The sequence below is a fragment of the Scyliorhinus torazame genome, chromosome 4 (assembly GCF_047496885.1).
Source record: "Scyliorhinus torazame isolate Kashiwa2021f chromosome 4, sScyTor2.1, whole genome shotgun sequence".
NCBI classification, from domain to species: domain Eukaryota; kingdom Metazoa; phylum Chordata; class Chondrichthyes; order Carcharhiniformes; family Scyliorhinidae; genus Scyliorhinus; species Scyliorhinus torazame.
In genome coordinates this window covers 164,349,168-164,375,667 of record NC_092710.1, presented here as the reverse complement: position 1 = coordinate 164,375,667, position 26,500 = coordinate 164,349,168, and the positions used below count along the sequence as shown (strand labels likewise).

Below are 26,500 nucleotides of genomic sequence, written 5' to 3'. Positions count from 1 at the left end.
CAAGGACCCCAAATCCCTCGGTGCTGCAGATTTCTGCAGTCTTACTCCATTTAAATAATATTCAGCTCCTTTATTCTAAGTGCATAACTTCACATTTTCCCATGTTATATTTCATCTGCTAAGATTTTGCCCACTCACTTAACCTGCCTATAGCCCTTTGTAAATTCTTTGTGTCATCTGCAAACTTGGCAATAATGCATTCACTTCCCTCGTCCAAGTCATTAATATGTACTGTGAATAATTGTGGCCTCAGCACAGATCCCTGTGGCACTCCACTAGTTACAGATTGCCACCCTGAAAATGCCTCTCTTGATCAGTTAGCCAATCCTCTACTCATGCTAACTATACTATCCCAACACCATGGGCTCTTATCTCATTAAGTAATGTGGTACCTTATTGAACGCTCTTTGGAAATCCAAGTATATTACATCTCCTGGTGCCCCTTTATCTATCTTGCTTATTACCACCTCAAGAATTCTAATACATCTGTCAGACTTGATTTCTCCTTCATGAAGCATACTCTGCATGATTATATTATATATTTCCAAATGATCTGCTATAACATCCTTTATAATGGATTCTAATATTTTCCTTGTTTCAGATGTCAAGCTAAGTAGCCTATAGTTACCTGTTTTTTGTCTCCCTCCCTTTTTTGAATAAGGATTTTACATTGGCCATTTTCTAATCCTCAGGGACTTTTCCAGAATTTAAGGTTCTTGGAAGATTGCCACCAGTGCATCCACTATTGCAGGGAATTGGGTTGGATTTACAGCGTAAAAGCCAAGATATATGTGAATCTGGATTTGATGCCCACGTTCTTCAGGGACAGACCAGTGTCATGCGTTGCATCAGAAGCAGAGCTAAAGAGACTGGAAGAGCTGGGTGTAATCAAGTCGGTCTAGTTTTCAGAGTGGGCGCAGCCAATAGTCCCTGTCCTGAAAATTGATTGTTCAATAAGAATTTGTGGGGACTATGAGCTGACCATAAATTAGGCTGCCCAGGTCGATTGGTATCAGATTCCCCAAATTGAGGACCTCTACCCTAAGCTGGCGAGGGGGCTTCACCTATCCAAAATCTGACCACAGTCACGCCTATCTGCAACTATAGTTGGATGAGGAGTCTCAGAAGTTTGACACAAAGACCTTTTCCAGTATACCAGGCTGCCGTTCAGTTTTGCTTCAGCCTGTGCTACCTTCCAGCGCATGATGGAAAATCAACTTCAGGGAATTCCCAAGGTGAAGGTTTACCTTGATGACATGTTAATACACCGGAAGAACACATGGTCAGACTAGAGGAAGGATTGAAGAGGTTTTGTGATGCAGTGGTCTGCCTAAGACTCAAAAAATTTACTTTTCAGGCCTCAGAAATGATGTACCTAGGAATTCACATTGATGAGACAGGGTTGCACAACTTGGAAGCAAAGGTAAAGGCCATATGAGACATCCATGCACCCAGAAATGTCAGCAAGCTTAAATCCTTCCTCAGTAGGTGAATTAACCATGCTAAATTACTCTTTGTGTCCAACGATGTACAGGTTATGTGGGCTTATGGGGCTAGGGCAGGGGGAGTGGGCCTAGGTTGGGTATTCTTTCAGAGAATTCGTACAGACTCGATGGGCCGAATGGCCTCCTTCTGCACTGTAGAGATTCAATGCTTCTATTGTCAAATATTATGAAAGATTTATTTTGAATTTTGCCACAACATTGACACCATTACATCAGTTACTAAAGAAAAATCAACGGTAGCAATGGAGAAACCCCAAGAGGAAACCTTCTGAGTTGTGAAGCAGGCATTACAGTCCTCAAACCTCTTGGTATATTTTGACCCGAGGAAACAAATCATGCTGACATGTGATGCGTCCCCTTACAGTTTGAGGCAGTTTTATCCTGCTAATTGGGAGATGGTTCAGAGCGCCCTATTGCCTTTGCCTCAAAGATCCTCTCTGAAGCAGAACAAAACTATTCCCAGACTGAGAAGGAGGACTTAGTGGCTATATTCGATGTGAAGAAATTCCACCAGTACGTGTACGATTGACAGTTCGACATTGTGCATTTTAAAGAAAGATATACCCATAATGCCGATAACCTCGACGAGGGTAGCGTTGGGCCTTGCTATTGGCCGCTTACAACTATGTTTCTTAGCACCAGCCTGGGATGCAAATTGCTAATACAAATACATTAAGTTGCCTGTCCCTACCCAAGAGCATTTCACCACTGACTGTACACCACAGGAGATCATTCTAAATGAAAACATCCTAGTCACTCTGCCAGTGTCCACGGCGCACATCTGCAACTGGACTAAAAACGATCCCATTCTTTCAAAGGGCAAACAAATGATACAGAATGGCTGGTGTTACGAGAAGTCCAAACAGCTGAGGCCCTACTTGGCGCATCCGGAAAGTTAACATGTGAAGATGGCGTGAATTTGTGGGAAACACAGGTGGTCATCCCACCTCAGGCCTGGGAATCCTTCCTTCAAGAGCTATATGGTGCCCACCCAGGGCAGACAAGGATGAAGATGTTTGCGCATGTTAGGTCTGGTGACCATATATAGATAAAGTCATTGAAGAACTAGTACATAAATGCCACCCTTGCCAAATGTAGTAATCTTTGCCGCCTTCTTCTACTGTTCATCCTTGGGAATGACCAGGTCACCAGTTTCGATTATGCAGGCCCGTTTATGGTGCATAGCCCAGTCACGGGCCACCTGGCTTCCCACATACCGGAAGCTAGTCCTGGATGGACTAAGCGCCAGCCTCCCCAGATCAGCTCCCCTTCCCCTGGAAAATCCAGAAAATATTCACTCTTGCCCAGATTCAGCTTGTACCCCGAAAAAGAGCCAAACCTCCTAAGAAACTCCATTATCTCTCCCACATTGGAGAGTGGGTCTGTGAGATATAGTAACAAATTATCTGCATATGAGGATACTCTATGCTTCCTCCCCCCACGCTCTAACCCACTCCATCTAGTAGACCTCAATGCAACTGCCAGCGGCTCGATTGCTAAGGCAATGGACACCCCTGCCTTCTACCCCTGTTCAGCTGGAAAGAACCCAACCTCAGGGGATTAGTATGTACACTCGCGGTGGCAGTCCTCTACAAAAGCATAATCCATTAAATAAATTTTGGCCCAAAACCAAGCCACCCCAGAATCTCAAAGAAGTACCCCCACTCAACCCTATCAGATTGCTTCTCTCCGTCCATCGAAATAATCACCTCTGGCTCGGTTCCTAACTTCTGCCTTCTCTCCTGCTAATATATCAACCGCAGAAAAGCCACCCTCTTATTAATCAACGCGGTGCAGCAAAGTAGCACAGGAGGCAGCACGGTAGCACAGTGGTTAGCACAGTTGCTTTACAGCTCCAGGGTCCCAGGTTCGATTCCGGCTTGGGTCACTGTCTGTGTGGAGTCTGCACATCCTCCCCGTGTCTGCGTGGGTTTCCTCCGGGTGCTCCGGTTTCCTCCCACAGTCCAAAGGTGTGCAGGTTAGGTGGATTGCCCATGCGGAATTGCCCTTAAGTGTCCAAAAAGATTGGGTGGAGTTACTGGGTTAAGGGGATAGGGTGGAAGTGTGGACTTGGGTAGGGTGCTCTTTCCAAGGGCCAGTGCAGACATGATGGGCAGAATGACGTCCATCTGCGCTATAAATTCTATGATTCTATGATCACAGGCAGCATGGTGGCACAGAGGTTAGCACAGCTGCCTCACAGCTCCAGGGTCCCGAGTTCAATTCCATCTTCGGGTGACTGTGTGGAGTTTGCACTTTCTCCCCGTGTCTGTGTGGGTTTCTTCCAGGTGCTTCGCTTTCCTCCCACAGTCCAAAGATGTGCAGGTTAGATGTATTAGCCATGACAAATTGCCCCTTAGTAGGGTAATTGGGTTACGGGGACAGGGTGGAGAAGTGGGCTTAAGTAGGGTGCTCTTTCCAAGGGCTAGTGCAGACTCAATGGGCCGAATGGCCTCCTTCTGCACTGTAAGTTCTATGATTCTGATATAACATGCTATAGTTTAGACATACCAATACCACAGAAATCATTCCTCATCTAGTCCCAACAAAGTACATCACAGCTCAGAAACTGGTGCTGCATGTTCATTAAAGAGTAGCATTGAGGTGTGATCTGAGATATGTTGAGTCACTGGGAATGAGTTGCTGACAGCCTATGCAAGCAGACTGTGACACAGGTGGCAGCTCACCGGAAGGCGGTTTGAGCACAAGTTCCACTGCGCAGGACATAGATGAGGATTTTGATGGGTTTGTATCCAGAAAAGGGCCAAAGGACATGCTCAGTGAATGCTTCATGCATCAACGGTTCTGCTAGAAAGCCTACTGTCACTCTCCAGGAGCATGGGAGAGTCTGGCATCAATTTGGCAAAGCAGAGATTGGAGCCCATCCCGTGAGTGTGGAAGTAGTGGCCAAATCCATAAGATCTTGCATATGATGGACAATACCTAATCTAAGTACTGATGGCAACACCAGCAGACACCACCCAATATCTGAATGTTCCAGTGGATACTCAGACTGAAATCATGCCAACTCAGCTGACTGATTTGGAGGGTAGACTGTTGCTGTCAAGGCTGCAGATACAGTAGTGTTTTGAAACTTGCACTGTGCATTTTATCCACTTGAGGTTACCATACACACATGTACCAGCAGAGGGAGTGAAAAGAACTTGTAAAAGATTTATGTTTTAACATCATGCACAGACGTTTTGTCTCTTACTGTTGTGTGACAGAATCTTACTGTTTCACAGATACCAATGCTGAAATGTTCTTTCAGGGTGTCATAGCAGTCCATAACTCTGTCCTCCAACAGGTTATTAAATCAAATGGGGCACTTCTGTTAGAGAGCGGCAGTATCTCCCTTGGCCAAGAACATCCTATCCTCTCTCAATATGATAGCATTCATCCTTTTGTTACATCCATGCGATTAGTGACCTTCCTGTTGTCAGCTGAGATTGCTGCTGCTTATGACCTCGCAAGATGACCTCGAGCAGTTCTAGACCTTAAAGAACTGGCTTCACACCACCTACAGTCTCCTCCACTAAAAGGTAGTAACCTTCCGCCGGCCACTGGGGCGTGCTGCATGAAGTAATGGGTCATACAAAGACACCTACAAGACAAGGGGATACACAATGATAATTAGTAGGCTTTTGTTGTGATATGAGATGCGTATCTTGAACTGTTGTCAATCATTGCTGCCAATTAAGCAAGAGGTGATGCATTAGTCCCATAATATTGTACTCCGTATACAGCAGCAGCATTTACAAGGCAAGTTTGTATACTCAACCACCCAGTTAACATTGTATGTAGTCTATCTTCAAATAAAGAACTCACTATTATTTCACCAATCCTTGTCATATGATTGGTACTTGTATGTTGAATGGAAACATGTAACAGCTTTTATGTGGATTGTTGGGCGGTTTGATTTATAAAGTTGGTTTGGGATTTGTTTTATGGTGGCATTTATTGCAGTACTGTGACTGTGGACATGCAGTGGCAGACGGAAGGGAAGGTGTGACCTTGTTGTACAACAGGGAATCAGGCTCGTGTCCCCTGCTGCAATAGCCAGATGGGTTAATCACAAAAAGCCCAGCCACAAAGGGGTTGTGTTGTTTGCTTCCCCCCTTCCTCCTCTTTCTCCACCTCCGTCTCCTCCAAACCTGCTATGTAATCCTGGTGGCCAAGTGCTGAGCCATCATGATGATGCTATGCAGAATGCAAGAGACCATGGCAAATTACGACATATGCTCCAGTGAGCACTGAAGTAGTCCTGGCAGGGGAACCGTTGCTTGAGGACCCCAGTGACTGCTCGATAATGTTTCTCATGTGGCAGCATGGCTTCCATTATATGACAGCATAAGAGGGCAGCACGGCAGCACAGTGGTTAGTACTGTTGCTTCACAGCGTCAGGGTCCCAGTTTTGATTCCCGGCTTGGGTCACTATCTGTGTGGAGTCTGCACATTCTCCCTGTGTCTGCGTGGGTTTCCTCTGGGTGCACTGGTTTCCTCCCACAAGTCCCGAAAGACGTGCTGTTAGTAATTTGGACATTCCGAATTCTCCCTCTGTGACCCGAACAGGTGCCAGAATGTGGGAACTAGGGGCTTTTCACTGTAACTTCATTGCAGTGTTAATGTAAGCCAACTTGTGACAATAAAGAGATTATTATTCTTAAGAGGATAAATGGAGGAGGCAACCCATTATATATCCTATGATCATCTGGGACTATGGTGAATTTACCTTACCTGATCATGAAAAATGCTATACGCATGCAAGCTTTTTCTTTATTCACATGTTGCCTGAGCTGTTCAGGATTTCTCTCAATTTTTTCTGATAACTCTTAACTCCAAGTTGAAGCCCAGAGCCATCTCCCTATAGCCGATAGGTTTGTGAGAACTCATTGATATATCTGTGCATGTTTTTTTGCCCCTGTCTATTTGTTAACTGTGATGTTAGGCAGTGAAATATGACCAGAGGACATCTCTCCCTCCTTCCCCCAGCTCTGATCCCTGCTGCTCTCTGAGAAATAAAGTCAGCAGCACAGAAGGTGTACCCACACCAGATAGACTGCAAGAAGGTGAGTCACCCCTTCTGAAGGGCAATAAGAGATTAGCAGCAAAAGCGACACCCATATTCAATGAAAGAATAATAAAAATGTGACCAGAGTAGATGCAAATGATAACTGAATAGTCAGGCACACTTTTAATATGTGAAGCAATATTTGAATCCAAATCTAAAAGGCCCGCCATGCCATTCTGTGAATTTAACCCTTTGAAGGTTCAGCTTTACTCAAAAACAGCATTTTCAACATATTGTAGCAGGGTACCATAATCCCTCTTGACACGGCGGTCTGTAATGTGACTGTGCTGCATATGAGACTCAGGAAAATTTAAAAAACGTGATGTGCATCGAGACATAATCACAGATGGATGACTTGGAGACAGAAAGGAAAGAATTACAGATCAGTGGAGCTTCGATTGGCAGGAAGTGAATCCAATGCCCTTCAGATATGTGGTGTGACGACTTCTGTTTTACATTTGTACAAGTGATTTGTGTATAGTCACAAATGCAACTTGGCAAGAGATTTCTCAGTGCCATGTGTTTAACGTAATGTAGTCTGAAAACATGTTTTATGTGTGTGTGAATTTAAAAATATTTAACAGTATCTACTTTAAAATTAAGACGTTGTTTTTGTTTAGGTGCTTGCTTCAGACTGAAATATCCTGAACTGGCTTTGGCAGTTGAAAGTTGTTTGAAAGGATTGTTGCTTTCATTTTGCTGCGATAATTACCGAGATGAGAAGGTGCTGCAGACTTTGATGTCTCGATATTTCAGTTCAGGAAGACGACCCCAAATTAATGTGTGTGAGTTTGCAAATCAAGAGTACAATGTAAAAGACAGGTATGTTTCGAGATTCTTCATTCTTAAATACTTCACCTTTCATTGAAGCTTTCTCACAGCAAAACGTTGTAAAATAAACAATTAGGTGAGCAATATTAATTAGGTACATTGTTAAGATAGCTGCACAATTAGTTGTATGCACTTGTCCACTTTGTGAGCAGGAAATGACCGTTGGAGAGCAGTTGATGCTCCGCTCGTGTGTGTGGCATTAAGTATTGTGCTGTACAGTGGGTGTTGCAACTCGTACGTTTGAGTCATTCATGTAATAGTTCAGTCTCGTGATAGAGAAATAAAATATGGCGCATTGTTCATGTTTAAAGGGATATCTCAACAAAACCTTTTAAATTGTTACTCACTTTGATGACCTGCATGGCAGAATACTTTGTGCCCGGTAGTACACTCAAAGTGATACTAATAATTAAGTCAGTTAGGTGACAGTACACAAATTTATGGAAAACTACACAGCAGGAATACATCACAAAATGGCTGCTGACACTTTGATCTGTGATGTAGCGGTTCTTTATTATATTCATTGGCCTGACGTTCAGGATGGCGAGCAGTTGGTGTCCGTCATCCGGGAGACAGCAGGGGACGCTTCCCCACCGACTCCAGCAGGCCCACTGCCACTTATTTATTTATTTTTAATTTTAATTTTATAAATTTAGAGCACCCAATTAATTTTTTTTTCCAATTAAGGGGCAATTTAGCGTAGCCAATCCACCCACCCTGCACATCTTTAGGTTGTGGGGGCGAAACCCACGCAAACATGGGGAGAATGTACAAACTCCACACGGACAGTGACCCAGAGCCGGGATCGAACATAAGAACATAAGAACTAGGAACAGGAGTAGGCCATCTGGCCCCTCGAGCCTGCTCCGCCATTTAATGAGATCATGGCTGATCTTTGTGGACTTAGCTCCACTCTCCGGCCCGTACACCATATCCCCAAATCCCTTTATTCTTTAGAAAGGCATCTCACTTTTTCTTAAAAACGTATAAAGAAGGAGCCTCAACTGCTTCACTGGGCAAGGAATTCCAGAGATTCACAACCCTAAACCTGGGACCTCGGCGCCGTGAGGCAGCAGTGCTAACCACTATGCCACCATACTGCCCTAGGCCCACTGCCATTTCATACACAAATGAGTGTTTATTGGCAGCAGGCGAGACATCCATCCGCATTTCAACAGAAGTCCTGCCTTGGAGCGCTGTCAGCCAATCCGATTGGCCGACAGCTCTCCAGCCCACCCAGGCGCAATGTTGCAGTGGCCGGAAGAGTTACGGCAGGGCCGTGCCTCAGATTAGGTTCCGGGACTGTATTTCTGTTAAGTACTGGGGTCGCAGAAAGGGGAGGGTAGGAGGTCGCAAGGCGAATTTGCTGTCATGGGGTATACTCAGTAAGAAGTCTTACAACACCAGGTTAAAGTCCAACAGGTTTGTTTCGAATCACTAGCTTTCGGAGCGCAGCTCCTTCCTCAGGTGAATGAAGAAGTGGGTTCCAGAAACACATATATAGACAACGTCAATGATGCAAGACGTTACTTTGAATGTGGGTCTTTATAGATCCAGACAGAGCGACCGGAGAGAGGGATAATCACAGGTTAAAGAGCTGAGAATTGTCTCAAGCCAGGACAGTTGGTAGGATTTTGCAAGCCCAGGCCAGATGGTGGGGGTGAATGTAATGCGACATGAATCCAACGTCCCGGTTGAGACCGTCGCATGTATGCGGGACTTGTCTACAAAGAACGCCCGCATCTTCACATCATGGGGTATGCTGGAGGTAGAGGGAGGACCAGAGTTCTCCGGTCCCAGAGGGGAGGGTACCGAGGTCTGAAAGAGCCTTCCAATTGACTCCACCCCCTCCCCATGACTTTGCAGCCCAATATCGAATGTGAGAACTTCTTTTTGTTTCTCATCTGCATTCACCGGGCACTGTCAGTCTAAAAATTGAAGCTGGGCATCTAAGGACCTTAATTGATATGGGTAGGCTTCCCGTCTGATGCCTGATCCGACCGGTCCCAAAATTGTATCTTGGTCAGGGGTGCTATTTAAATTCTTCCCCCCCACCCCCCACCTCAAAACCTGCCCGAGTGGGGGGGTCAGAGGTGTAAAATTCTGGTCATTGTTTCTGAAGTTTCAGTGGAGAGACTGCAACAAAATCTAAATTGAATTTGAACTTTTTCTCTTTAAAGTGCTGTTCATCATCCAGATTTCCCAACAGTTTTCGATTCCTTAGAAATGAGCAACCCAGTGGTGGCAAACTGTTTGATTGATTTGAGGAGCATAGAAAGAATCCTGCTAATTAAAGTAAGCCCTTTTGCACTTTTCTTTCTGCAGAATTCCATTTTTGCCTGTTGTGTTTTGAAATTGGGATGATGGTTGACTGAACAAAGCTAAGTTGTATTTTAAGTGGTGAATTGCGTATTTGGACCAAGTTTAACATTGAACTATTTTATTTTCAAATCTAACTGTGGTGCTTAGTTCAGTGGGTAGCACTCTCACCTCTTGGTCAGAAGGTCATGAATTTAAGTCACTCTCCAAGACTTGAACAGGCAATCTAGACAGATAGCTCAGTGAGGGAGTGCCAAGTTGTCTGAGGTGTTTAGAGTGAGATTTTAAACCAAGGGTCCATTTGCCTGTCCAGGTCAACATAAAATATCCCATGGCATTAGCGGGGAATTTTCCCAGTGCCATGTAAAACATTCTTCCCACAACCCGAACAAGTGAAAATGGATGTCTACTCATTTAGTACGTTGCTGTTTGTCTTACTACAAATGAATGCCAAAGTAACAACAGTGACTACTGTTGGAAATGCAGCTCTAGGATCGGGCTCATCAGTCATCCAAAAACCTACAGAACCCATAACCAGTGACACAGGAGTTCATTAGATGGGCAATCATATTTGTTAGCGAGTGATTACTGAAGAAAAATAATCATCTGTGATATAAGGTAGAATGTACAATATCGGGCGGGATTCTCCGATCTTTGGGCTAAGTGTTGACGCCAGTGTAAACACTGGAGCCTTTTACGACGGCGTCACCTGGCCTCTAGGATCAGCGATCCTGTGCCGCACAGGGGGCCAGCATGGCACTGGAGAGCCTCACACTGCTCCAGCTGCCGATTTGGGCATCAGCACGGCCGGCGTGGGTCCATGCATGAGCTCCACGGCTGGCGTGAGTTTGCGCATGCGTGTGGGTTGCCATTTCTGCGTCGGCCCCGACGCAACATGGCGGAGACCTACAGGGGCCCCGGCGCGGAGTGTTGCCAATTTGCGCCGGAGACGCCAACAAGGTTGCCCTTTTTAATATTGAGTGATATTGCTTTTCAGAGTCACCAGGTATCAGATGATACCACCACAAGGTTCAACCGGATATTGATCAAAGACCCAACAACCAGTCAGTTAGTTCAAGTTCAATAATGGTTTATTTACACACAAGATTAACTCACACGCATAAAAACACTACAAGCTAAATTACACCTAACACGACAACAACCTGTACTTAACTTTCAGGCACCCGGCTTTGGCAGAGGAACAAGCCCTTTGTTCGGATCTGGAGAAGTAACTTTGGTTCTGCTGGGCTCATCCGTCTGGTAGCGATCATTGATCTTGAACTTGCTTCTGGTCGTGGTGCTGCAGTTGGCTTCAGGTATAGGCCGTGCCGAAGAGTGCCGGTGTGCCAGGGCCATAAGAGATCGAACATATGGCAGTGTCTCTCTTTATCCTTTGGGGTTGCGTGCTCTTTTGGGCGGTTCTTAGCTTTGGACCCAATAATTCGGCAGGTTTTGATTACTGCCTTCGATTTGAGCCAATAAAGGGGCGGGTGCCTTGATGGCTGGGTGTGTCCTGAGCGGTCATTGACCATATCTGTTTGGGCTTCCTGGGTGAAGGGAGTGGCGCCGATGTGTCTGGGACTGTATCTGATACCTGAGTACCAGTCTTTTGTCCTGGGGAAATGGGCCATTAGAATGCAAATCGGCTCGGGGTTTCGATACTGTCTGGTTCTCTGTTGGCAAATACACATTTAGGCTCTGAGTTTGTCTGAATTCTGTATTGACCATATTTCCCTTGAGTCTTTGTAAGTATCCATGTTTCCTTTGTAAGTGGCCATCCCAGATGGCTACAGGAGGAACATAGGTCCCCACCGGGATAAGCCCGCCCGCCGATCGGTAGGCCCCGATCGCGTGCCAGGCCACCGTGGAGGCCGCCCCCCGGAGTCGGATGCCCCCTCCCCCCACACCAGGTCGTTCCCCCGCAGCATGAACGCCGAGGTCACGCCACGTAGGACCCACACGAGAACGACGCCGGTGGGACTCGGCGGAACTCGGCCCATCGCGTGCGGAGAATTGCTGGGGGGGGGGGGGGGGGGTGTTGAGCAGCCCCCGACCGGCGCTGTGCTGGCGCCGATTCCCCAGTGATCGGAGAATCGGCGGAGCGTGATTCGCGCACCCCCCCCCCCCGGCGATTCTCCGACCCGCCACGAGATCGGAGAATCCCACCTATTGAATTCCAGCTGTGGATTTTCTGGTGCCTGAAGCATGTGTCAGGTATAGTTTCAGAATCCTGCACTGTATAGTTTCAGAATCCTGCACTATGAGCAGGAGAGCACATGTTGAACAGATAGAGTTATGAATTTGTAGCTCCCATTTTCACTTCCTGCAAATGCAGTTCCTTTTCGGCATCTAGCTGAGATTACAGAATTATCTGTATTAGAATTCAAGTGTCAAGGTAAACAAGCAGTGCAGAATTTTCTATCCAATAAACTTAAAAGTGCAGGAAATCCCACGGGGCTTGCTGGCCTCCTTGACGGGACAATGTGTTGCACTCCCAACTCTTCAATCTCTTCTTCGATGTCATGCTGAAGGAACCCGCAAGAGACATGCCAACAGGCATCAACATTAGGTTCCTTTCAGGGAAGCTCTTCAATCTCTGTAGATTGCAGGCCTCCCCCAAAGTCACAGAAGCAGTAATCAGAGAGCTTCTATATGGAGATGACTGTTCCCTACCTGCTCACAACAAGGACAACATTCAGACTACGGAAACCAGGTTTGCAAGCATTGCCAAAAGCTTTGTTCTCCAAATCAATGTTTCCAAGGCCGAGATTACGTTTCACCCAGCGTCAGGCACACACAGTGAATCACCAAACATGGCCGTCAATGGCACTGGTCTCAAGACTGTAGGAAAATTCTTGTACTTTGGTAATATGCTCTCTAAGTATGTCACTATTGAGGAAGATATTCCTTCATGCATTCAGGAAGAATGTTCTGCCCACAGTTGGCCACCTGATAGTGTTCAGAAGTGCATGGCATTACGCTGAAGACTAAATAAACAGTAGATGATAGTGCCAAGCAATTACCTCCTACCATGCCCAGATGAATACTGAATTGCTAATTTCAATAATCACTGAAAATTAATTAAGAAGCAATTCAAATTATGAAGGAGAAAAAGAAAAAAACATTTGAAGTGAAAAACATTTGCTACTACTAAGGTGATTATTTTTTCCATTGACCCAATAAATAAAAACAGATAGTCTATGTTATAGGCATATGATATTCCTTGTGCTGTTTTTCCATAGGTTCTCTACCCACACAATGTTCCACACGCAGCGTTTAAGAGGAAAACGATCTCTTAAATATTCAACGTTGCAAATTTTGGTTTGTTGGTCGACGTTATTTTGTTGCAATCCAAGATGTGGTTCACTAAATTTTGTTTCTTTAGAAGCATTTTAATATTTATAAAATGTTAGCTGAGTTATCAAACATGGATGGAATGGATTAATTTCATTGTAGTAGGTAATGCGTAAAAAAAGGAAGACTTGTATCTGGATGACACGTTTCATGACCACTAGACATCCCAAAGCACTTCACAGCCAATGAAGTACTGCTGAAATACCGACGCAATAGAGCAAACAGCTAATTTACATGAGTCACAAAAAGTTTGTTTGCAGGTACAGTATGTAACCAAGAAGACTAATGGAATGCCATCCTTTATTACGAAAAGAATTGAACATAAAAGTAAGATGTTATGCTTCAGTTATATGGGGTGAGAGAGGAGAGACCACCTATCGAATACTGTGTGCAGTTTGATCATCTTATTTAAGGAAGGATGCAAATGCACTGGAGGTGGTTCGGATGAGGCTTACTAGATGGATACCTGGCCTGTCTTATGAGGATAGATTAGAAAGGCTGGGCTTGTTTGCCCTGGCATTTAGAAGAGTGAGAAATAACTTGATTGAAGTAAATAGGATCTGAATGATATTGACAAGGTGGACGTGGAGATTATGTTTCTTGTTGTGGGTGAGTCCAGAACCAGGGACCACTATTTTGAAAGGAGGGGGTCACCCTAATAGGACAGAGATCAGGAGAATTTATTTCTCTCAGAAGGTTGTGCGACCTTTGAATTCTTTGCCTCAGCAGGTGGTGGAGGTAGGGTCATCAAATGTTTTTAAGGCCGAGGTAGACAGATTCTTGTTGGGCAATAGAATCAAAGGTTATCGGGGGTAGATGGAAATGTGGAACTCAATGCAAACAGATTGACCATGATCTTATTGAATGGTGGAGCAGGCGCGAGGGGCTGAATAGCCCATTTCTGCTCCTATTTTGTATGTTCGTACACATGCAGAAACTCCCACAAACAGCAATATAATACTCCCTGCTCTTTTTCGAAATAGCTTCATGGGATCTTTTACCTCCACCTGACAGGTCAGACAGCGCCTCGATTTTAATGTCTCATCCGAAAGATTCCTCATCTGACAGTTCAGTGGTCTCTCTGTACTGCAACTGAAATGTCAGCCTAAATTGTACACTGGCTTTAGAGTGGTTTCACAGGTCGGCGCAACATTGAGGGCCGAAGGGCCTGTACTGCGCTGTAATGTTCTATGTTCTATGATATCCTGGAGCAGGACTCAAAACCATAATCTTTAGTTACAATTTTGGTGGAGACGAGTAACTTTTTTAAAAAATGGATAATATTTGAAATTCCAGTTATTTACTAAGAGAATGAAACCAGAATATTCCAAGGTTTAACACAACAGAATTTTTACTACAGAAGAGTCATCAAAGCAAACCCTAAATACTATCAATACCCACCGAGACACGGCTGACTCATGAGAACAAGCAGAGAACAAAGTGAATATCCAAACATTTAATTTTGCATTTTATAATTGGTGCCAAATTGTTTAGGTCAATATTAAACTGATGACTTAAATGTTTTCTTGTCAATATAATCATACAATGGCTAAAACACAGAACAAGGCCATTCAGCCAGTTGTATCTCTCAGCTAGAGGTCCCAGACCAATGGGGCTGGATTCTCCTTCAGTGGGGTACTCGGTTTCGCCGACAGTGCACTCACGCCCACGGATTTCCCGAATGCGTGGGGGGCCCATTATGGGAAACCCCATTGGCCGGCTGCCAGGACAGAGAATCCTGTTGATGGCAGCGGCGTGCCGCAGCAGAAAATGGGTGTGGCGGGACAGAGAATCCCGCCCATGACCTTTTCCCATAGTCTTACAAGATTTATCTCGTCAAATAATTATCCAATTCCCATTTAATAGCCATGGTCGAATGTGCACCCACCACACACTCATGTAGTACATTCCAGATCCTAATGACTCACAGTGTAAAAAGGTTTTTTGTCAAGTCTCCGTTGGTTCTTTTGCAAATCAACTTAAATCAGGTCCTCTGGTTCTCAATCCTTTTTACAAAAAGTACAGTTTTACCCTACTCTGTCAGAGCCTCTGATGATTTTGAATATTTCTATCAAATCTCCTGTGTACCTTCTCACAACTTCTCCAATCTATCCAAATAATTGCTCCCCTGCTCTGTCATTCCATAAGATTATGACTGATCTGGTTGTGGGCTCAACTCCACTCTTTTGTCTTCCCCATAACTCCTCATAACTCTTGACTCATCATTTTTAAGTTGGAACATTATTCCCAATTTCCAACTGTGCTTACCTCAGTATCCTGAGATGCATCTCATTCGATCCAGGTGACTTAATAAGTTTAAGTGCTGCTAGCCTTTCTCAATGCTTATCAATTGTAAGCTCACTCACTGTCTCAAGTCTATAGAATACACCAGTGGTGTAATGGTGCCTCCATCATTTATTAGCTCTAAATAAGTAAATTCTGTCCTTGGGCCTCCTCTTTCTATAGAATTGTAATTACATTGCAGCCGCCGCTCCTCCATTTCCTTCTCTATTGTTATGGCGTGGCAAACGGAAAGCACTGAGCTGCCCAAATCCCAAAGGGGAATTTGAAACAACTGCCAGAAGGGTTTTGCAATTTGTGTATTATGACGGGCTTTTCTGAAATCAGGAAGAAACTTCTTAGATCAGTTGTGGTGATTTTACATTAAAGGTAAACATTTATTAAAGCAAAGAAATAAAAAATACTCCATAAACACAAGATTACGTACACACATTTGACAGTACTTTTAGAACATTTCCAAGAAGATCTTGCCTTAAAATAGACTTAGAGCTCACCCCCCCCCCCCCCCCCCCCACCTTCCCCTTCTGATGGCAGCAATTCTTATAGTTTTTCTAATCTATAAAATTTCAGTAACTTTACCACACAATGTGCTGCTCCTGTTAAGTTGTTCTCTGAGGGTAACAGTAAACTGGTGCTTTTGCAAAAAATAAAACAGGACACATAGGGTGGGATGGTGCGTTGTTTGTTTATTATGAATATTGCATAAAGTTGAATGAACAATGTGTATATTGTAAAATGTCCTGAATAAAAATATTTTAAAAAACATTAAACTGCTTCTCCAGGTCTAACGTTGTCCACACTCTATCTTCATTGATATCTTTCCAGCCGCCACCTGACTTCTTTAAGATCTCAGCAGCTACTACCACACACACACACACATATACACACAGTCTTCAATGTTCCTGCTGGAAAGTATGATTAAAGTGAGCGACTGATTCTTTTATCTCTTTTTTCACCGGCGCAGACACGATGGGCAAACACCTCTTACTGTCCCGTAACTTTTCTGCGGTTGCTATTGGTTTCTTATATCTGTCTTCCCCCTTTGTTCTTGCCCTCTTTGTTTCCTAATCGAAGATGGTGGTGGTTTGAATGCTTTTTCTCAAGCACACTGATATCAATTCTCCTTTTCTAGAGCAACAACAGAGCTCGTGAAATTATGCAACAGCAAAAACCACCTGTGAACTGTAGAGAAGCCTTTACTGCAGCAGGTGACCAGGTCTTCTTCAACCGCTACTACTCCTCAGAATCAGACAGGGCAAGATACTTGGGTGGTGATGTCGAATCGGAAATCAGGTTTGCAAATTTCTGTATCATAGACATAGACATAGAATTTACAGCGCAGAAAGAGGCCATTCAGCCCATCGAGTCTGCACCGGCCCTTTGAAAGAGCACCCCACTTAACACCCCATCCCTGTAACCCAGCAACCCCACCCAACCCCTTTGGACGCGAAGGTCAATTTAGCATGGTTAATCCACCTAACCCACACATCTTTGGACTGTGGGAGGAAACCGGAGCCCCCGGAGGAAACCCACGAAGACACGAGGAGAACATGCAGACTCTGCACAGACAGTGACCCAAGCCGGGAATCGAACATGGGACCCTGGAGCTGCGAAGCAACATGCTAACCACTATGCTACCGTGACGTATCAACTATCTTAGTATTGCAACCTCTTAAAAATATGCAGGCTGGAGCAAAAGGTCTTTATAAATACCCTGGGAGTTCAGTCCTATTTTTCCTCCTCTTTCCCCTCCTCCAAACCACCCCAAATTATCCTTATTTGGCTTGGTATATGTTCAATTATGGTTCAAAATTTTGAGGTGATAAACATGCTGACATTTGATACTGACATCAGGAAGAAAATTTACATTTGCATACACTGCTTGCTAATCTCCATTTTCTGTTGCTCAACTATTTTCATCGCATTTTAGTGTTAACCTTTTCTTTAATAATAAATTGTGGGTCCTCATGTTTAATGTGGCTTTTCGCCCAAACATCACATCTGAATTTTTCTTAATCTGTAAATTTTTGGTCTGCCATTTTTTCTTAGCAACTGTAATGCTTACTATCTTAAAGAAAAATGCAAACCAAATAATCTCTTCAGCTACTTCACAATACTATGGTCACTGAATTGATTGATTTCTCTTTTGTACCTTTTAATACTTCCGTTACAGCTTGTTCTTGAAGGCCTTAGCTTCTACTGAAAGCAAAAGAGTGACACTATTGAGCTGAATTAGAATTGTGCTATCTAAGTGTGCACAGCACACCTAGAGCAGAATTTAATACCCCCCCCCCCCCCCCTTCCTTCCCTGGCATGACTTTGGAGGCATTTAGATGGGTGAGAAGGTGTAAGATGGGAAACTCACACCTTTCTGCCCTGCCCAATTATATCTGGGGTGGAAATGTTCACAGGGGGCCTTTAACCTGGATGCTAATTGAAGCCTTAAAGCAGGCAATTTATGCCCACTTAAAGGCCTCATCCATCTGGAACTCAACCGGGATAGGGACTCTCCTTCAAAGGCACTCGGTGCCTGGTCAAGGATCCTGGCATCAGGAAATTGGGTGCACCATTGAGAGTCACCATTCTGCCTTTCCTTGTAACCTCCCTCCACTTTCAACCAGTGAACCCCTCCCCACGAGTCCCAGACCGCCCCCACTCACTTGTGGTTTGGTTCTTTTCTCAGTCCTAGGCCTAGGTGGGCTGCTTCTTGTGGCACTGATAGGAAATGGACTGCTGTTAGCCTCTGATTGTCCAGCAGCCCTCAGGATGCAGGAATCTCATCCTCAATCTCAGTAAAGCCTGACATTGACCAGTTAATTGCTCGATGGGGACATCATTTCAGCTGGCCTTCCCCAAGGGAAGAGATAAGTGGCCTCCACTGGTTTTCTAGCTGGTGGGCAAAACACCCATTGTCAACATTAGTTTTTGTCCCTTATTTCCTGTCCCTTATTTCCTGAAAAACATCAGTATCATGTGACCTGCGCATGTTAGCACAAGAACACAATAACACTACCGATAGAAGCAGGAGTAAACCACAGGGCATTTTGAACCTGTTTATTCAATATAATCATGGCTAATCTTCGGTTTCAACTTCACTTTCCCACATGCTCCCCATATCTCTCGACACCTTGAGAGACCAAAAATCCCAGTCTTAAATACTTTCAATCACGCAGCATCCACAAACATCTGGAGTAGAGAACTTCAAACATTCACAACCCTTTGATTGAAGAGATTTTCCCTCATTTCAGTCCTAAACGATTGAGTCCTTATCCTGAAACTATGTCCCGTGTTCTAGGTTCCCCAGGCAACAGAAACAACCTCTTCATGTCTATCTAACCTGTCAAGACCCATCGGAATTATGTATGCTTCAATGATATTTATTATTAGCTTTAAACAAGATCAAGGGAGATGTTGGCAATAGCTTAGTGGAGCTTCATGGGCAGTCGTGACTAAGGGCAAAGAGTCTACTCGGTTAACAGTTCTGTAGAAGTGTCATATGGACCTGAAGCATTACTCTGTTCCTCTCGCCCCAGATGCTGCCAGACCTGCTGAATTTATCCAGCATTTCTGTTTTTATTTCTATCAAGTCTTATTGTGTGGTAAAAAACACACGTACTTGCACCCACCGGCATGAAAACATTTAAATGGACCACGTACTGAAAAAACTGGCCGTGCACAACAACTACATTTTAAAGGGAATGTTGACACGGAGGAGGAAAAAGGAAGGGATGGATAGTTAAGAGGAATAAAATGGTGCTTGTAACAACTGGTGCACGAAGGACAATGAGGTTAAAAGTCCCCTCAATACCCTTCTGGGTGAGGTCATTGGAGTTCATCCTTCGGTGATCCCAAATCCTCTGGATCGGGTGGGATATTCAATCTACCTTTTACCTCCTATTTTATGCCCTAATTGCAAGTCATATGACTGTAGTGGGGGAAGAGAACCTCCAGTCTGTTCATATTGTTTACAGCAGGATGTCAGCTGCATCTCCATCCAAGTCTTGCTTCCTAGTGCACCCAGACATCCATTCCAGTAAGCGCTGGTTAACTTGCAAGGTGCCAAACAAAGTTCAGTCGTCTTCATTCGAAATCGGTTGTGATCAGTGTTTTCACATCACAGCTCACTTCAATGACTGAGGGCTTTGCCCTTCTCAACAGTGCAGATCTTTATCCACTGCAGCAGCTCCACAATTCCTCATGTATTTTGAAAAACAAATACATTTTCAAAAGTCTTTAATAAGTAAAAGGTTATCAGGCGTGGTCACCAGGATTTTTGTCTCACTTTGTTTTCAATCAAAGCAATGAGCGGGAGGATGCTAGTGGAATTCAATTTAAAAGGCTTAAATTTACAGAGAATCCACATACCAGTGGATTCCCTGTAAAGGTTAGTTAATGCCATGAAATCTGCATTACACAAATTTCCCAAACCCTTATGTATCCACCAAAGCCAGAGAATGACTGAGGCCAAAAGCAGTTAGGCAAAAAACATTTTGGGGAATGTTTGTAACAATTCTAAAAGTTTATTGCCAGGATGAATTTGCATTGCAAAGCTTGTTGCTGAGGTTAACAAGCTAGCCAGAAAACCCAATAATAATGATACTAGCCCCCCCCCCCCCCAACCCGACTGTGCTCCATTTCACAATTTGTAAATCATGGTGCTTATTCACTAATCTCGCCCCACGACTGGGACCATGCTTTGTTAAGATACCTGCCATTGAGCGGAAGGCTGACTTTAAAACACATGTCTTCAACTCATGATCTCAGTGGGAGGTGTGGTTTCACCAGGAATACACCACGCTGCTAGGCCTCACTGATGCTTTCAATGTTGGACCATGCTGTAGCAAGCAGTGAAATTTCTCCTGGCAGCTTAGGAACCCGATACGGTCCTCTTTCTTTGTGCAGTCAGCAGTGAATGCTGCCACTTCACCACTGACTACAAAATCAGGGTCACCGTGTTTGCGAAACTATTGTGCTAGCTGTTCAAAGTATGGTCATTGCTGAAGGACTAAATTGCATTAAAGTTGATATGTTTTCCCCCAAAAAAACAATTTTTGTCACGAAGGTTTTTTTGTTTTACAGTCAGCTGGATGTGGAAGTGAATGAAAAAATGGCTCAGATGTTATTCTATCAACAGCAGTTGGAGTCAATAGAGAAAGGGATCCTAATAGTTCACAATCATATCAACAATGCACAAATGCAACGGAAACAAATCCAGGTCAGTAATTAAAAGGTAAATGCAAAATATGGCTGATTATGTTTTTTTATATATTTAAGTAGCTTCTTCACAAAATATAAACCCAGGAATAATCTCATATATTTGATTCCTGTTTATTTCAGCAAAGAATAACCGAAATTGTGATAGAAACTGCAGATTTAGAAAGCATTGAGGAACTGCAGTCAGTGGATATTCCCACGCTGGTAAGTGTCTTAATCAGTTATGAATTACTTGGGCGGGTTTCTCCGAGCCCGCGCCAGTTCACGAACCCCCGAAAATCGCATGATTGCGGCAGGTGTTGCACGGCCCAGAGAATCGCGGGAGGTGGCCCGACAAGCGATTCTCTTGGCCCCCGACGATGCTGCGCCCTGGATGGGCCGAAGTCCCGACAGCGTGATCCGAGGTCACACCGGCGTGGTTCTAATCTGCTATAAAAAATCGTCTTGCAGTCGTGTTGATTAACTATGCGGCCGGAGGAGGTAGGGACTGGCTTGGGGGGACCTCGGGTGGGCGAAACGGGCACGGACTTGGTTACGTGGGGGGGGGGCAGGGTCGGGTCGGGGAGGCCAGTCCCCCCAGGGTCGGGGGGGGGGGGGGGAGGTAGACAGGACCTCCCAGACAGGGCATGCAGGAGGAGACTCCGGATGAGCCGGGAAACTGTCGCCCATATCTGCCACATGATGGCACACGTGGCAACTCATGGGCCTGGGGGGGAGGAACACCCTCGCCCAGTGGCCGTCAAGGTGACGGTCTCCCTAAACTTCTATACAACGGGGTCGTTCCAGTCGCCGACTGGTGACCTGTCCGGCATCTCCCATCCGTGCAGTGGCTGACGCCCTGTATGATCTTATGAACCGGTACATTCAGTTCCCCATGGACCACGCCCACCAGGATGCCCAGGCAGCGGACTTCGCTGCTGTCGCCAGGATACCCATGGTACAGGAGGTGATCGATGGGGTGCACATTGCCATGCAGCCACTGGCGGATAACAGGCCGATTGTTGATGATCAGGAAGGGGTACCACTCCATGAACATTTTGGTGGTCTGTGACCACCAGATGAAGATCCGCACGTCTGTGCCCGGTACCCGGGCAGTGTGCATGACTCGTTTATCCTGGCACATATTTCAACCTCACCATGTTCGAGAGACCCCCCCACCCCCGGCTGTAGGGCTGGTTGTTGGGCGACAGGGGTTACCCGTTGCAGTCGTGGCTGATGATGCCTATACGGAGGCCACAGACTGACGCAGAGAGCCGCTACAATGATGCCCATTGTGCAATCAGAGACGTGGTCGAGAGGTGCTTTGGGCTGCTGAAGATGCGCTTCAACTGCCTGGACCGCTCTGGAGGGGCCCTCCAGTATCCGTCAAATAGGGTCGGCCACATCGTTGTGGTCTGCTGCGTCCTCCACAATATGGCCCAGCAAAGGGGCGATGTGCTGGAGGTGGGGGAGGATCACGAGGAAGGGCATGCATCCCCAGATGAGGGGGACGGGGAGGTGGGGAGGTGGGGGGGGGGGCATGTATGGGACATGGGGGCTGAACATGGACGGGATGCTGCCCAACGCCACCGGCAGGGCCTGCGAGCCCCCATTGCCTCCACCGCGGATGCCACCCGTGCGGTTTTGGCCTGGGTGGCACACATGACCGGCTGCATTCCCTGCTCTTGCACGCGTATGCACTCCTCCACCTGCGTCTGCAGGTGCTTGAAACCGGCTGTCATCCCTTCCCTCGTCCCTGGGTCCCTGACTGCATCAGGTTTATGGGTAGGTGTGGAAATTCCAGGAACCCGGGAACGTCTGGGCGGCAGCTGGTTCCAGGGGCCAAGCTGCCCTCCGACCGTCCGGCCCCTCGGCTGCTCCTACCTCCACCTGCTGTACCGGAGCGGCTGTGTGGTGCTCACCAATGAGTGTCCCGGAAGCCTCTTCACTAAAGAGACCAACCGATAGTCTCTGCGATGGTGGAGGGTGTAGGAGATAGCAGTGACAGTACGTCTAAGTCTGTGTCCTCATCAGAGGCAAAGTCCAGGGTCTCCTGTGTCGATCCGTGATGCGATGGTCCCTGTGTGTCCGTCCCCTGTGTGTCTATCCTCTGCGTGTCCGTCCTCCTGTGTCCTGGGTCTCTGTGTCGGGCGCAGGGCTGCTGTGATGGCTGCCCTCCCTGTCGTTGCCTGCGTCCCTGGGGGCCACCGGCCCTGGCACTAGCTGGGGGCGGAGGGTCGCCGGCTGGGCCGGCACTACCGCCAGCTTGTCCTGTAAGACACAAGACAGCATGTATGGTTAGACAGGCGGAAGGGGGTGCGGGGCTGGGGTGGGATGCAGGGGTGGGGTGAGGGGGTGGGGCCAGGCAGGGGGATCTCACTTTGTGGCGCGCCTCCAATCTCGCGATCGGCAATCTCCCGGTCCTCGGGTCCGCCAGCGAGGACCACTGCCCTCTGCTCATGCACGGTGAGGGGTGTAATACAGGTGCACCCCCTCCGGTTCTTTCCTGCTCCCTGCGGTTATGGGCATTCTTCTCCTGGGGTTGTGGGGGACACACAAACATCAGCAATGTTAGGCAGTCCGTCACATGCAGCCCAGCGGTTGAGTCTATGATGGCTTGGTGCGCAGGGCACCCGGCCAATGCGGTTGGCATGGGTGGGTGCAGCCATGTGGGTCAGGGCGGGGGTTGTACCGTCTCCCTGGGGGTGGGGGGGCGGTGTCACACGTGTGGGGGGTAGGGGAGTTGGTGTCAGGGGCACAGTGCTGGGTACTCACCCTGGCTGCCCTGAGCAAGTCATGCAGTTTCTTCTGGCACTGGTCATCTGTCCTGGATGTCGGCCCGATGGCACTGACGGCATCGCCCACCTCCACCCACAAACGCTGAACGGTGTTGCGTGGGGTCCTGCGCCCAGCTCCAGGGTACAGAGCCGCCCTCCTCTGCTCCACAGCGTCCAGGAGCGTGTCCAGGTCGGCATCCCGGAACCCTGCACAGCGGGCGGCCATCTTCCCAACGTTGGCTGTGTGTGTGGGGGGGTCACGTTATTTTAATCTGTCGCGGCGCCTTGTCAATGACGCGGCCCGTGTATCGGACGCCGATCTCAGGCCATTCCCCTGCAGTCCTCGTGGCAACTGTGCTCCCCTTCTGGGCCGCAGAATCGGCGCTATGAGGCTCGTTGACGTCGTCGTAAACCGCTCCGGGATTTATGACGGCGTCAACACTTAGCCCCATTATCAGAGAATCCCGCCCCTTGTCTTTAGATATCGAACATGTGCATGCCATGTACTGCACAGAATATTTAGGTGGTCATTTTTGTTCATCTTTGGTTGAATGCTTTCAGAGACCTGAACCCGATTAATGTAAACAAATTAGTTTATATAAGGCTGGGTATAACTGACTCCCTTTAATTTATGAATGCAAGTTTCCTTCTTACTATTAACTAGAAAGGAGAAGCCCTCTATATCTGGCACAGAATTGAGTCTGCTCAGAATAAGTTGGAGCAGGCAAGAAAGGAAATGAATGAGCACTGGACGTTACTGGATGCGGCTGAACACAAGTACAAAGAGATGAAGGAGAAAGAATATTCACTTGTGGAAGAATCTGATTCAGTAAAGGTGCAAACTAATTAGGCAATATTTCACAAACTGCTATCAGCTTCTGGATGTTTCATGAATAATGATTAAAGGTATATATGATCCCCACAGGAAGAACAAAGCAAGATGGACACAGAGGTCGAAAAATATAAACACCATAAAAGGCATTCCGAAGAGGAAAGAAATAGACATTTGGATAAAATAGATAAACTAAAGAAGAGGCTGGTAAATAAAGACAATATTTTGGAGGTATACACAAATTTCTCTATTTAGGCCCTGATTTTGTACCTTAAAGCAGTGACAAAGCAATTGGCTGAGTTGTGAAACGTAATGGAGTAACTTAACTTATTAATACAGTTGATTTATGAAATGTGCTCTCACATTGAAATTTCTCGAAGCACTTTAGACAAACTTTGGTGCAGCTACTGACTGTTTGTTATAGGCTGAAAATTCATTTGTGCACATTACTGGTGGGAACAGTGGACACGTGGAAATGCTGCTGACTTATACCCTCACGGGCTTCCTGTTGAAATACCTGCATTTGAATCATGGCCAATTTCTTATTACCTGTCTGTGCACATAGACAGCTGCCAGGGATTCTTTTAAACACTGCAGCGATGCAAAGGCTTGAATCCTATGTTCACCAGCAAGCTTAGGTGATGAAAGATTTAAGCCTGAAATTTCCTGAGAATATGGCCCAGTTTTGCAGCAGGAAATGAGGTGGAGATGTACTTTAGCACATGTCCAATTTCCTTTCACCATTTTTAATGGATAATAGCAGATCCCAAACCAAAAAGGTCAATTAAATGAGGGACTGTAGAAAATAATGATATAATGATGTAATATTCCTTTAATTTACCATGCTCGTGAAACTCACGCCTTATGGTTCAGGCATGCGAGGTGATAGTGAAAAATTACAGAAACTCTAGAAATGAAGTTGGACACTGCAGCGGGGTAGCATTGTGGATAGCACAATTGCTTAACAACCCCAGGGTCCCAGGTTCGATTCCCGGCTTGGGTCACTGTCTGTGCGGAGTCTGCACATTCTCCCCGTGTGTGCGTGGGTTTCCTCCGGGTGCTCAGGTTTCCTCCCACAGTCCAAAGATGTGCTGGTTAGGTGGATTGGCCATGCTAAATTGCCCATAGTATCCAAAATTGCCCTCAGTGTTGGGTGGGGTTACTGGGTTATGGGGATAGGGTGGAGGTGTGGACCTTGGGTAGGGTGCTCTTTCCAAGAGCCAGTGCAGACTCGATGGGCCGAATGGGCTCCTTCAGCACTGTAAATTCTATGAAAGTAAAGGGCCCAAGATGTAACTTTCTAATGATTCTCAGAATTTGTGACTCTCTCTGAATGTTGATTTTTCTTTGTCACCTGTCGATATCGGCATACCATCTACCTTTGCATCTTTTGGTTTGAGGCTCCTCTTCTATTTCCCTATCACTCTAAAGAGTGACAATGAGGGTGAAACTCACCTTGAGAACTGGAGTAAAATGCATAATAGTGAATTGGTAACCTGTTTGACATTTTTACCAATTTGATAGTTATATTGAGGAGTTGACAAAATTAATCGATGAGGGAAAGGCTGTGGATGTCGGCTACGTGGACTTTAGTAAGGCATTTGACAATGTCCCTCATGGCAGACTGGTACAAAAGTAAAGTTGCATGGGATTCGGGGTGTGCTAGCTAGGTGGATAAAGAACTGGTTTGGCAACAGGAGACAGAGAGTAACAATGGAAGGGAGTTTTTCAGAATGGTGATCTGTAACGAGTGGTGTTTCACAGGGATCAGTGCTGGGACCACTGTTGTTTGTAATATATATAAATGATCTGGAGGAAGATGTTGATGGTCTGATTAGCAAGTTTGCAGATGACACTAAAATGACACTAAGATAGGTGGAGCTGCAGATAGTGAAGGGGACTGTCAGAAAATACAGCAGAATATAGATAAATTGGAGAGCTGGGCAGAGAAATGGCAGATGGAGTTCAATCCAGACAAATACGAGGTGATGCAATTTGGAAGATTAAATTCAGGTCTGAATTATACAGTAAATGGCAGAACCCTTAGAAGCATTGACATACAGAGGGATCTGGGCGTTCAGGTCCATAGTTCCATGGAAGTGACAATGCAGGTGGATAAGGTGGTCAAGTAAGCATACGGCCTGCTTGCTTTCATCGGCCACGGCATTGAGAACAAGAGTTGGTGGGACATGTTACAGTTGGCCACATTTGGAATATTGCATGCAGTTCTGGTCGCCACATTACCAGAAGGATGTGGATGCTTTGGAGAGAGTGCAAAGAATGTTTACATAGAACATACAGTGCAGAAGGAGGCCAT

The 26,500-nt window shown here is 46.0% G+C and overlaps 1 protein-coding gene across 2 annotated transcripts in view; it reads left to right on the top strand.

Annotated features, from left to right (window-relative positions):
- Positions 1–26,500, top strand: part of LOC140410570 (structural maintenance of chromosomes protein 6-like) — a 185,852-nt gene that overhangs the window by 98,171 nt on the left and 61,181 nt on the right. For both annotated transcript variants that reach the window (XM_072498829.1, XM_072498830.1), the window contains 7 exons: positions 7,197–7,398; positions 9,588–9,702; positions 16,514–16,674; positions 20,461–20,596; positions 20,719–20,799; positions 24,016–24,186; positions 24,277–24,414. In XM_072498829.1, the coding sequence (XP_072354930.1) occupies positions 7,197–7,398; positions 9,588–9,702; positions 16,514–16,674; positions 20,461–20,596; positions 20,719–20,799; positions 24,016–24,186; positions 24,277–24,414 (1,004 nt within the window). The remainder of the gene's footprint in view (positions 1–7,196; positions 7,399–9,587; positions 9,703–16,513; positions 16,675–20,460; positions 20,597–20,718; positions 20,800–24,015; positions 24,187–24,276; positions 24,415–26,500) is intronic.